Below are 14,132 nucleotides of genomic sequence, written 5' to 3'. Positions count from 1 at the left end.
GAGTTCCCTTCACTGGAACTAAGGGGCGAAGCCCAACCCCTGAAGAACAACCCCACACCATAATCCCCCCTCCACCAAATGATTTGGACCAGTGCACAAAGCAAGGTCCATAATGACATGAATGAGTGAGTTTGGGGTGGAGAAACTTGACTGGCATGCACAGAGTCCTGACCTCTACCCCACAGAACACCTTTGGGATGAATTAGAGGGAAGACTGCAAGCCAGGCCTTCTCATCCAACATCAGTGCCTGACCTCACAAATGCGCTTCTGGAAGAATGGTCAAACATTCCCATAGACACACTCCTAAACCTTGTGGACAGCCTTCCCAGAAGAGTTGAAGCTGTTATAGCTGCAAAGGGTGGGCCAACTCAATATTGAACCCTACGGACTAAGACTGGGATGCCATTAAAGTTCATGTGCATGTAAAGGCTCTTATAGTGTATGTGCTGCCAGAAATTTTGGGGCCCCTTACACAGCTTTAGGCCTGGGCCCCCCTGAGCCTGACCACCAACATTCTCAAGGGCTTGTCCACTGGCTGTTTCACTGAATTTGCCTACAAAGAGACATCCCCAAATAGCAAAGAGATAGGCAGACTGAAACCTGGAGACATTTTTCAAAGCCTGGACTGTCTGGTTGAATCTCGGACAGGTGGCAACACTAGGTGTCACACCACCCTTTTAAATCCAGTGGCCCCCATAGAGACCCCCATTAGATTAGAGTCTTCCCCTTATGGGGCTCTCTAAGGGTGGTGGTGTTGATATAAGGGGACTTTGATCTAATGGAGGGGTCTCTAATGGGGGTTCTAATATTAAGGGACTCTGATCTAATGGGGGGCCTCTGAAGAAGAGGTGCTGACTGATCTGATGGTTGGTCTCCAACCATTAGATCAGCAGTCAGTACCGCCTTAGAGACCCCCCATTAGCTCAGAGTCACCTTATATCAACGCCCCCCCTTACAGAACCAATTAAATCAAAGGCCCTTTATATTAGCACTGCCCACCCCCAAAAGAGCTCCATTAGAACCCCTTACTGAACCAATTAGGTCAGAGTCCCCTCATATGAGTGACCCCTTCCCCTAAGACCCAAATTAGCTTGCCTTACCAGCGGGAGCCCCTGCGGCCTGGAAAGTGTGGCAACTTGAGTTTGGGGACGGTGCTGGGAGGTGGAGCGGGTCTACTGTAGCAATATTTTCCTCCCACTGGGCGATGGGAGAGGCGAGGGAGGCGGGACGAATGCATAGAGAGTACAGACAGGCGCTGCTGTGCTGGCTCGACACATGATTGGAATCCTCACCGGTGCTGCAATGCGCTGAGAGCAGAGCACCCGACACTTGCTTTGGGACATGACGGTTGGACATGAGATATCTGTGTCCATATTTCAGGCAGACTGAAACCCAGACTGTCCGGGTCAAAACTGGACAGGTGGCAACCCTGGTGGCTGGCCCCTCAGGACACCTGTGCCCCGTACCTGTGTATGGGCTGTCCCCCACTTATGGCGGCCCTGTGTGCTATGTGTAGATATTAAATTGCACCCTATTTGCTGCCGAACATATGCATTACGTGGGTGGCAAGAGGTTACTGATCAATAAGAACATTGAACAAGAAATATGACAACATATGTGTGGCCGCGGGTTTGTGTTTGGGGTCCGGTGCGTGTCTGTTCACCAGTTCAGGTCCGAATTTCTGCCTGAATTTGCACCTGAACCAGACCCAAAGACGCAAAGGACCCTACGGCAATCCAGACCATGGCTGCCCTGGACCTGTGTGAACCCGCTCCATTGAGAGACGGTCACACTCGCCTGTCATGCACATTGGATGCAGGGAAACATGCATCCAATTGCATATACAGTATGTGAACCTGGCCTGACACCATTGATCTTTTTAGCTATCTGTAAGAGAGTAACTCTTCCCAATGACCACAAGTGTAAGGAGCGTTCTTCCCACTGACCATCACACTAATGTATTCTGAGCTGTAGATATAGTAATCTTTATCAGAAGTTTCCTGAGACTGGAAAGTTATTTCAAGGGTTCCTCCGTGTTGAAAAAGTTTGAGAAAGGCTGCTCTAGAATGGTGATGATATGTGATATTGAGATGTAATCTTCCTGTATTACTCTGTATTGTGGGTGATCTGTTTTCTTAACAGTGTGTCAGTTTGCTGTGATGTAACTGTCAGATCTTCAGAGATCTCTTCTGACAAATCCAGTTGTGTTTGGATTGACAGCGATCTCTATTATATCCAGAATCTGCTTCCATCCATACACAGTCTCCTGAAGATCCTGATAGGTGGAATCTGGGTAATAAATAACAATGAGGAGTTATGAGGATCTATTGTTTTCTGGATGAACAACATTCATATTCTCGTGTATAAAGGTTGGGGTAGACGTGGAGTCACAAGTACTCCTGCAGAGGCACCATCCCCTAAGAGTATACAACTATATATATATAACATACTGAAATTTATAGAAAATTATACAAACTTTATTCATCTGCCAAATGGCAAAATCTTCTAAGAATGAACAGGTTAAAAATGAGATACAATTTTGGAATCTTGAAGTCAGGGTGTGCTAGTTCCAAACACAGTAAAGCAGATATGGCCTACGCGTTTTGCGGACAGTTCCGCTTCGTCAGGGCCTTAAGGGTAGCAGCATAGTATATATCATAAAAAATTCTAGAGATATCAATGAACAATATTTAAGTAACTTGATTTAGCATGAGGAATATATATATATATATATATACAATATATTAAATAAAATATAAGCTGCATTAACAAATGTTATATATGATATGATATCTATGTACATCTATGTATTACTGTATCCCTTTTTTCTCTCTTTTTTATTTTTCATTCCTCATGCTAAATCAAGTTACTTATACAGTATCTCACAAAAGTGAGTACACCCCTCACATTTTTGTAAATATTTTATTCTATCTTTTCATGTGACGACACTGAAGAAATTACACTTTGCTACAATGTAAAGTAGTGAGTGTACAGCTTGTATAAATTTGCTGTCCCCTCAAAATAACTCAACACACAGCCATTAAAATTTAAACCACTGGCAACAAAAGTGAGTACACCCCTAAGTGAAAATGTCCAAATTGGGCCCAATTAGCCATTTTCCTCCCCGATGTCATGTGACTCGTTAGTGTTACAAGGTCTCAGGTGTGAATGGGGAGCAGGTGTGTTAAATTTGGTGTTATCGCTCTCACTCTCTCATACTGGTCACTGGAAGTCCAACATGGAACCTCATGGCAAAGAACTCTCTGAGGATCTGAAAAAAAAGAATTGTTGCTCTACATAAAGATGGCCTAGGCTATAAGAAGATTGCCAAGACCCTGAAACTGAGCTGCAGCACAGTGGCCAAGACCATACAGCGGTATAACAGGACAGGTTCCACACAGAACAGGCCTCACCATGGTCCACCAAAGAAGTTGAGTGCACAGGCTCAGTGTCATGTCCAGAGGTTGTCTTTGGAAAATAGACGTATGAGTGCTGCCAGCATTGCTGCAGAGGTTGAAGGGGTGGGGGGGGGGTCAGCCTGTCAGTGCTCAGACCATACGCTGCACACTGCATCAAATTGGTCTGCATGGCTGTCGTCCCAGAAGGAAGTCTCTTCTAAAGATGATGCACAAGAAAGCCCGCAAACAGTTTGCTGAAGACAAGCAGACTAAGGACATGGATTACTGGAACCATGTCCTGTGGTCTGAGGAGACCAAGATAAACCTATTTGGCTCAGATGGTGTCAACCATATGTGGAGGCAACCAGGTGAGAAATACAAAGACAAGTGTGTCTTGCCTAAATTCAAGCATGGTGGTGGGAGTGTCATGGTCTGGGGCTGCATGAGTGCTGCCGGCACTAGGGAGTTACAGTTCATTGAGGGAACCATGAATGCCAACATGTACTGTGACATACTGAAGCAGAGCATGATCCCCTCCCTCCGGAGACTGGGCCGCAAGGCAGTATTCCAACATGATAACGACCCCAAACACACCTCCAAGATGACCACTGCTTTGCTAAAGAAGCTGAGGGTAAAGGTGATGGACTGGCCAAGCATGTCCCCAGACCTAAACCCTATTGAGCATCTGTGGGACATCCTCAAACGGAAGGTGGAGGAGCGCAAGGTCTCTAACATCCACCAGCTCTGTGATGTCGTCATGGAGAAGGGGAAGAGGACTCCAGTGACAACCTGTGAAGCTCTGGTGACCTCCATACCCAAGAGGGTTAAGGCAGTGCTGGAAAATAATGGCGGGCACACAAAATATGGACACTTTGGGCCCGATTTGGACATTTTCACTTAGGGGTGTACTCACTTTTGTTGCCAGCGGTTTAGACATTAATGGCTGTGTGTTGAGTTATTTTGAGGGGACAGCAAATTTACACTGTTATACAAGCTGTACACTCACTACTTTACATTGTAGCCAAGTGTCATTTCTTCAGTGTTGTCACATGAAAAGATAGAAGAAAATATTTACAAAAATGTGAGGGGTGTACTCACTTTTGTGAGATACTGTATATTGTTCATTGATATCTCTAGAATTTATATGATATCTACTGTGCTGCTACCCTCAAGGCCCTGACGAAGTGGAACTGTCTGCAAAACATGTAGGCCATATCTGCTTTACTGTGTTTGGGACTAGCACACCCTGACTTCAAGATTCCAAAATTGTATCTCATTTTTAACCTGTTCATTCTTAGAAGATTTTGCAGTTTGGCAGATGAATAGTTTGTATAATTTTCTATAAATTTCAGTATGTGTATATTTTTTATTATACTCCTCTGAGGCACAATTAAAGTCCCAGCCTGTTGTAAATCCCTTTTTTTTTTAAACATAGTCGAACATTCATATTCTCAGTGTAGATGAAGAGTCACTTACTGGCTGGTATTATAGAGCCGACCGTCCACCCATCTCCATCCATCTCCATCTCTGTACAGACCAATCCAGAACACTTGATATGATGGTCCTTTGATGGATCTGTGTATAAACTCCTGGGAGAAGAGAACATCATCTGTCACAATCCAACCACAGACATCGGACACACACATTGGATAGAAGATTGAAGATCTGTCTATTCCATCATTTCTACAAAATCTCTATTGTGGACAACAGTCACTAAAAAAAATGAAAAAAATATTTGTCAGTTTCCTGATGTTCCATTGGTAGCACGATCATTGTACATGGCTAATCTTCTATATTAAACCAATCAAAGAACACAAAACCATACAAAGAAAACATCACCTAATAATACCCAGCACTGTCACATGTGTAATAAATTATCTCTTTGGTAGATAAACTTGTCACTCTTTATGGAAATTTCCTGTGTCCAGTCTTATGACCTTTGCAATGTTTCTCAACTCCAGTCCTCAAGGCGCCCCAATAGGTCATGTTTTCAGGCTCTCCATTATTTTGCACAGGTAATTTGATCAGTTTCACTGCCTTAGTAATTACCACAGCCGTTTCACCTGAGGGAAATCTTGAAAACATGACCTGTTGGGGCGCCTTGAGGACTGGAGTTGAGAAAAACACTGGTCTACAGTATGCGTAACCTGAACATAGCAGAAAATCCTACTTCATAAAAGAGAACAATCAATCATCCAATTCAAATGTGATAATACATAGATAGGAGGAGACCCTGATCCCTCTATAGACACAACAAAAGAAATGGATGGACCTATGGCATAATGCTGGACAACTATTATAGAAATAAAATCAGGAGATCACAACGCGAAAGAGAAATAGGTTCTCCTGATATAAGAGTTCTGTTCTTCCAAATTTAAAGCTCACCATACATTTTACAGTCTGACTATACAATCCTTGTACAATCAACTTTAGATTTACCAAAACTATGTAATATAACCAGTATATCTCTCGTACCTTTTATACCTCTTTTGAACTGGATCAATTTTTATCTCTCCACCATAGGCCTGTTTATTCATCAATAAATTTGTCATTAGTGAAGATAACAAAGTGATACATACATTTTTTGTGGGGTGGGGGGGACAAACCATACTTTCTTTTGGCAATATTGCTTTGCAAAAATGGTGAAAAAAAAATGTAATATATAGATTTAAAAAAAAAAGTGTAAACAAAAGGAAAAAATGTTATTCTATTTTGGCTATTTTTTTAATTCCTAAAAAGTGTTTTAACCACTTGCCAACCAGCCGCCGCAGTTTTAGGTTGGCTCGGCTGGGCAATTCGACGTTACCTTACATCGCTTCCCATTGTGGCCACTAGGGGCACATGCGAGGCTCGCTGCCGATGCGAGTGCCCGGCGGGCGCGATGACCCGCCGGACACCTGCGAACGCTCGTGACAGAGCAAGAACCGGATTTGTGTGTGTAAACGGTTCTTTCAGGGGAGAAATGACTGATCGTGTGTTCATACAAAGTAGAACACAGAGAGGGAACACAATTAAATCCTTGATCGCCCCCTAGTGTTAACCCCTTCCCTGCCAGTGACATTTTTACAGTAATCAATCCCCTTTATAGCACTGATCGCTGTAAAATTGTCAATGGTCCCAAAAATATGTCAAAAGCGTCTGATCTGTCCACCATAATGTCGCAGTCCTGATAAAAATCGCAGATTGCCACCATTACTAGTAAAAAAATAAATAATAAAAATGCCATAAATCTTTCCCATAGTTTGTAGACGCTATAACTTTTGCGCAAACCAATCAATATACGCTTATTGCGATTTTGTTTACCAAAAATATGTAGAAGAATATATATTTGCCTAAACTGAGGAAGAAATGAAACATTTTTTGGGGATATTTATTATAGCAAAATGTAAAAAATATTGTTTATTTTTCAAAATTGTCGCACTTTTGTGTTTATAGAGCAAAAAATAAAAAAAGCAGAGGTGATCAAATACCACCAAAAGAAAGCTCAATTTTGGGGAAAAAAGGACATCAATTTTGTTAGGGTACAGCGTCACACGACCTAGAGATGAAACATGTTTCAAATTTTTCCAACGGACTCGAGTCTGGTCGAAAAGTCCGCTCGTCTGTATGCTAGTCCGACGGACAAAAACCGACGCTAGGGCAGCTATTGGCTACTGGCTATGAACTTCCTTGTTTTAGTCCGGTCTTATGTCATCACGTATGAATCCGTCGGACTCTGGTTGATCGTGTGTAGGCAAGCCCGTTCATTCGAAAAGTCAGTCGGAAAGTCCGTTGAAAAGTCCGCGGGACCAAGTATGCCGTAAAGTCCGGTCGTGTGTACGCGGCATAACACAATCTTGCTGTTTGTGTAAAACTTCACTGTATGGATCTCAATGTCTAGTTCAGCAACGATCAAGTCTGCCATTTCCACTGCTAAGACAGCAGCACAAAGCTCTAAGCGTGGAACAGTGTGAGCTGGATGTGAGGCTAGTTTGGACTTTCCCATGGTAAACCCAACATAACTTTGTCATTCATAGTCCACTACTCTAAGGTAGGCTACAGCTGCTATAGCCATAGTGGAAGATCTGAGAATATGCACAATTCTCTTTGCTTCGTGGTAGACAAAGAAACAGGGACATATCACCTTAGAATGATGAGTTGTTCAAGCTCTATCAATGAGTCTCTCCACAACTTCCACTGCATTTCTTTCTCTTTAGGTAGAGGTGGGTCCCATTCACTTTGTTCATGTTCAATGGCAATTTCTCTCATAAGAGCTTTACCTTGCATGGTGTTGGGGGGTACGAACCCCAGGGAGTCATAAAGGCTGTTGACTGTGGACAAGACACCTCTTCTCATGAACAGCTTCTCTTCTCTGGATACTCTAAATGGGAAACTTTCGGTTTTCAGATCCCAACTGAGACCTAAACTTCTTTGAAGGGATAGTGAATCTGTTCCTAGATCCAGGTCCTTGAGGTCTTTTGCACGGTTCTCTAAGTGAAACACTTCAATGACTTTGCTGCTATTGGAAGCTATCTTGTGCAACCTCATGTTAGATTCTGCTAACATCTCTCTTGTTCTTTTCAGAATGTCAATAGCCTCTTCGTTGCTGGAGAAAGAAGCGAGTCCATCATCCACATAAAAATTTCTCATGGCAAACTGTTGGGCATCTGTGCCATGCTCTTCTTTACCTTCCTGAGCTGCTCGTCTGAGGTTGTAGATAGCTACAGCTGGTAAGGGGCTGTTTCTGAACACATCCACCTTCATCCTGCATTCTGTGACATCTCTGTCTTACTTCAAGTATTTTGTCACATCTGTGGCTCCTGCTGCCTCGGGTGAGTATTTTCTGGTAACAAACACAGGGCATGTTTGTGGCTGATAAGACAGCGGGGGTGCAATCCACTCTGGTCGTGTGGTTGTGCTCCCTTGCTGCAAGTCTTTCTGCTATAGGCCAGATTTATGTTTTCCTGAGCAGGGATTACGTCACCATTTGTTTGGTTTCCTGAAGGATCAACAGATTGGTCTCTGAGTATGTAACCGCTTGGCTTGTCATAGTACAGTTCTGGTTCAGTCTTGTAGCATCGAGTAATATCAAAGTTGTCTGCTGCTAGTGGGACTTTTGACGATTTTGATGCATCATTAGACTGCTCATCGGGAGTTTGTGGTCGCGTGCAATTGTACATACTCACAGGTGCGTTGGATTGCACTGAGATGTGTCATCTGGGTTTCTATGGCAGAGCGTTCTCTGTACTGTTCTTCGGCAGCTCTCATGAGAACTTCAGCTTCAGCTAAGGCTGCTGCAGCAGTTTTTTCTTGCTAGAGAATATGTAAAGATGCTTTCACCTCTGATTTTCTTCTAAGCGCTTCGGCTTTACTTTTAAGTGCTTCAGCTTTACTTTTATGCACTTCAGCTTCACTTTTATGATGTTCTTCATCTATGCGGCCCTGTTCTCTTATCATTTAAGCTTCACATGTTGCATAGGAAGCCAGTGCATGTGTGGCTTCTGCTTTTTCATAGGCCCTGGTTAAAATTATACTAGAAAGTTTTTGGTACAAACATGGCAAAGTTATTTGCAAATGAAAATAAGGCATTTATTACATTTCGACCATTTTCTTTGATGCTTTTGTTTAATCCAACACTAAAAAAAGTTAAAAATAAGCTAATAAAAAATGAAAAAATATATAAATGGTAATTAAATGAGATAAAAAAAAAACACAGAGCTGATTATTATTTACTAATGGATAATAACGGGTTGTATAGTAATATATTTATTAAGAAAACAAACGTATTAACATTAAAAGGTTTCTTTAATTGGTGTCATATGCAGGTCAAAGGCCACACCTTTGATCTACATATTGATAAAATAGTAAATACAATGAAAAAATACATAGTTATATTGTATTTACTCAATAATACAAGTGAAGGTGCAGAGAACTAGAGCAACCAATCCCATAGTGTGATGTGGCATGAACATTAGTTCAACACAACAATCAGGGCCAAAGGATAAATCAAATATACAGTAATCCAAGGTCATTAAAAGTATTAATAGTCCAATGTTCATAAGGGGAGATGGTGAGAGATCCAACACGCAGGGCTGCCGTCACAAAGGAACAGAGAACCGTGTTCCAATAACACTGAAAAGACAAGGAGAGAGGCACTTCTAGGTGCTTTTGTATAACACATTTTTAATATACACTTGATACAAGCAACTCACATTTGTGAAGTTAAATTCAGGCATGTAAAAATCCCAACAAGGGTAGGTGGCATCAGTTGACAGTCCAGTCCGGCAGGAGGAGAAGCGCTGGGCTCACTGGGGTACCGCTGTTCTTGAGGGAGGACGGCCGCGGTGGAGTCCCAACACTCAATATGGCCACCAGCACAGCCTGATGAAGGAGCACGCATGCTCCGAACGCGAACCACCGCCCGCCTCGCATCGTTCCCGGAAGTGTACACGCAGGACAGCACAGCGCTCCACGGAAGATCCAGGAACAACACCCTAGCCGCCCGAAGGATCCAAACACCAACGACACCACCGGAACAGCCACCAGGACCCAGGTCACAGGATTCACATCCCAGGATCTCCTCCACTGGCCCGTGACACCCACATCCCCCGGGAACACGTGGATGACATTACTCTATATGCTGGGTTTTTAACTACTTAAATGTGAGTGTTTTTTATCCATTGAAATAAATACTTTTATCATACATGCTGCACTTAGAGGGCGCCGTCCTTCTCTCTTTTGTAAAGAATTATTCGGTCATCCTTCACAGTTGTTTTCCGTGGTCTTCCGGGTCTTTTGGTGTTGCTGAGCTCACCGGTGCGTTCTTTCTTTTTAAGGATGTTCCAAACAGTTGATTTGGCCACCCCTAATGTTTTTGCTATCTCTCTGATGGATTTGTTTTTTTTTTAGCCTAATGATGGCTTGCTTCGCTGATAGTGACAGCTCTTTGGATCTCATATTGAGAGTTGACAGCAACAGATTCCAAATGCAAATAGCACACTTGAAATGAACTCTTGACCTTGTATCTGCTCCTTGTAAATGGGATAATGAGGGAATAACACACACCTGGCCATGGAACAGCTGAGCAGCCAATTGTCCCATTATTTTTGGTCTCTTAATAAGGATTAAGAGACCAAATTCTTAATAAGGAATAAGGATAAATATAAAAATAGGTTATAATGTAAATATAAACAAACACACTTTCACTATGTCTGTATTAGACATACTGTATATATGCAATATGTATATCACGGTAAGCTGTCCAAGGATTCTGGGTAGTATCATATTTATCATGAATTGAGTAACCAGGTATTAACAGATATCTAAAGTGAGTAAGGTAATTTATAATTAAAAAGGGGAGGGGGGATTAGGGGCAAGAAAGGAGAAGGGGAAGGGGTCTGGGATAGAGAGTGACCATATTTACGAGTACCCACCACCCCCAAAAAAAGAAGAAGGAATGAAGACCAACCTAAGAGAGTATAGATATAAGGTTATTACGCCATAGCTTATAGGTACAACTATAGGTAACACATATCTAGGCCTACATTAATTCATTAAAATCCAATACTCAAAAATAAAATTAGGATAGAATTATATATAGAGCTGAAAATAGGGAACTAAAGGATGGTAGCTATCTTAATCCCTTTGTTTATACCACCTGGTGATTGATCATCTAGATAGTATATCCAGTAAGTTTCTCTAGCACATAGCTGTTTAAATCTCTCAGCTGGAGAGAGAGATCTGGGGATCTGCTCTATAACCCATACTTTTAGTCCAGTAGTGGATTTGCAATGGACCTCTGCGAAGTGTCTCGGAACACTATGTGGGTCTTCGCCTCCCTCAATGAACTGCCTATGTTCGCCGAACCTCTGCCCTAAGGCTCTGAACGTTCAACCAACATAGATAAGGCCACAGGAACACGTGAGGCCATACACTACAATGTCTGAGGAACAATTATAAAATTATTTGAGTTGGTAAGTTTTTCCTTTTGTACAGAAGGATTTTTGACCATGCTATACAAATCTACATGTTTTACACAATGCTTTGCGACATTGGTACATGCCTACCAATGGTATCAGTACAGGCACGGTTGGTGGAACTACGGTGGATTTGAATTTGCTAGGAGCAATTTTATTTTTAAGGTTTGGGGCCCTATGGTATGTGGCCCTAGGGTGTGTAGGAAGAATAGTTTTCAGATGTGGATCTTGTTGTAAAATATCCCAATGATTGGATAATATGTTCTCCATCTTTTTTTATTGTGAATGGAATGTGGTAACAAACCTAGTGGAATGTTCTGTCAAAGTTTTTTAGGCTTTGGGTGGTTTTCCTTGAAGATAAAGTTTATAAGCTTGATCTACTAGGTCCTCAGTGTACTGTTTATCAAGGAATTTTCTTTTAAAGTTGGCACTGAGTTCGATATAGTCAGTATCCTTAGTACAATTTTGTCGTAATTGACAAAATTGGCCTTTAGGGATGTTGTTAATCCATTTGGGATAATAGCAGCTCCTGAAATGCAAATAGGAGTTGCCAGCGGTTGGTTTCACATGGTTTTGGGACAAATTGTCTGGCCATCATGACCCAACTCTAAGTCTAAAAAGGCCAATGTAGTGGGATCTGAAGTAAATGTGAATGACAGCCCATATGGGCTGTCATTACAGTGTTGGACAAATGAATGAATGAGGTCGGGGGTACCATCCCAGATGACAATGATATCATCTATATATCTACCAAAGAAAACGATATTGGCTGAGAATGGGTTATTTTTGTGAACCTTTTTGAGCCCAAATGCTCTAACTGAAAAAAATAAGTTGGTTTTGTGTTGTAAATTGCCAACACGGCAATTCATGAGAGAGGGGTGCTGAGCAAAAGAGAGGGGGTGTGTGAGAGAGATGGGGGTGTGTGTAAAAGAAAGAGAGAGTGTGGGTTGTGAGAGAGAGAGGTTGTGTGTGTGAGAGAGAGGGGGGTTGTAAGAGAGAGAGAGGGGGGCAGAGAGAGGAGTGTGAGAGAGATGCTGAGAGAGAGGGAGGGGACAGAGAGAAAGAGAGGGTACACAGAGAGAGAGAAGGGACAGAGAGAGAGAAAGGGGACAGAGAGAGGGGGGATACACAGAGAGGGAGAAGGGACAGAGAAAGAGGGGACAGAGAGAGAGAGGAGGACACAGAGAGAGAGGGGAAAGAGAGAGAGAGAGAAGGGACAGAGAGAAAGAGGACAGAGAGAGAGAGAGAGAGAGAGAGAGAGGACAGAGAGAGAGGGGGGCAGAGAAAGAGGGGGGACAGAGAGAGAGAGGGGGACAGAGAGAAAGAGAGAGGGGGACAGAGAGAGAGAGGGGTGTTAGAGAGATGCTGAGAGGGAGGGGGCAGAGAGAGAGGGGACAGAGAGAGAAAGAGGGGGCAGAGAGAGAGGGGGGACAGAGAGAGAGAGGGGGGCACAGAGAGAGAGAGAGGGGACACAGAGAGAGGGAGAGGGAACATAGAGAGGAAGAGAGGGGGGACATACAGAGAAAGAGAGAGGGGACAGAGAGAGAGAGGGGACACACAGAGAGAAAGGGGACACAGAGAGAGAGAGAGAGGGGACAGAGAAAGAGGACAGAGAGAGAGGGGACAGAGAGAGAGGGGGGACACAGAGAGAGAGGGGACAGAGAGAGAGAGGGGACAGAGAGAGAGTGAATATAGAGAGAGGGGACACGGAGAGAGAGGGGGACACAGAGAGAGAGGGGGGCAGAGAGAGAGAGAGGGGACAGAGAGAGAGAGGGGGGACACAGAGAGAGAGAGAGGGGTGTGAGAGAGATGCTGAGAGGGAGGGGACACACAGAAAGAGGGGGGGACAGAGAGAGAGAGGAGAGGGGGGGGACAGAGAGAGAGAGAGGGGACACAGAGAGAGAGGGGTGTGAGAGAGATGCTGAGAGGGAGGGGGGGCAGAGATAGGGAGGGGGGACAGGGAGAGACGGGGGACAGGGAGAGAGAGGGGACAGAGAGAGAGAGGGGGAACACAGAGACAGAGAGAGAAGACAGAGAGAGAGAGGGGACAGAGAGAGAGAGAGAGGACAGAGAGATTGAGAGAGGGGACAGAGAGAGAGAGGGGGGGCAGAGAGAGGGGGGGCAGAGAGAGTGAGGGGTGTGAGAGAGATGCTGAGAGGGAGGGGACACAAAGAGCGAGGAAGGGGACAGAGAGAGAGAGAGGGGACAGAGAGGGGGAGCAGAAAGAGGGGGACACAGAGGGGGGGACTGAAAAAAGAGGGGAGCTGAGAGAAAGGGAGACCTCTAGCTCTGTCCCTATCTGCAATCTCTGCTCTGCCTCCCTGCCCCAGTCTTTGTCTGCAGATATTCAGTGTATAATTGTGCCTAATACCTGTCTCCATCCTTGATCCGGGAGAGCCCTCAGCTCTGTTCCATCCAGCAGCTCCCTCACAGCCTTTTCCTCTCGCCTGTCCTCGTCTTCCCGTCAGTCTGTTCTCCGGGCCTCACTGTTGAAGGAGGCTTGAGGAGTCCAGGCTCCGGAGGGCACCAGGGATGCTGCGCCCCTCTTCGGCCATAAAATTAAGCGGTGAAGCTCTTCTCTCCCTCCCGCGCTGTCAGGCCTGTAGCTTACCACGCGAAGGATGCTGGGCTGCCCACTCACTCGTGCAGTTTCCTGCACCTCGCCGCTTCTTGTTTCTCTCCCTCCCGTGCTCTCAGGTCTGTAGCCTTCCGCGCGGAGGCTGCAGAGCCGCCCACTCACTTGTGCAGATAATTTCCTGCACCTCGCTGCTTGCTGCC

The 14,132-nt window shown here is 44.3% G+C and overlaps 1 protein-coding gene across 1 annotated transcript in view; it reads right to left on the bottom strand.

The window, feature by feature from the left end:
• Window positions 1-1,080: 1,080 nt before the first annotated feature.
• Window positions 1,081-14,132, bottom strand: part of LOC141105218 (C-type lectin domain family 2 member D-like) — a 123,708-nt gene continuing 110,656 nt past the window's right edge. Inside the window, exons 6-7 of the mRNA XM_073595105.1 lie at window positions 4,876-4,988; window positions 1,081-2,290 (exon numbers count right to left, since the gene is read on the bottom strand). Of these exons, the coding sequence (XP_073451206.1) occupies window positions 2,170-2,290; window positions 4,876-4,988 (234 nt within the window). The 3' untranslated portion in view covers window positions 1,081-2,169. The remainder of the gene's footprint in view (window positions 2,291-4,875; window positions 4,989-14,132) is intronic.

The sequence above is a fragment of the Aquarana catesbeiana genome, linkage group LG08 (genome assembly GCF_042186555.1).
Source record: "Aquarana catesbeiana isolate 2022-GZ linkage group LG08, ASM4218655v1, whole genome shotgun sequence".
NCBI lineage: Eukaryota > Metazoa > Chordata > Amphibia > Anura > Ranidae > Aquarana > Aquarana catesbeiana.
Note: the sequence above shows the minus strand (reverse complement) of the source record. Positions and strands in the feature narration are given on the sequence as shown.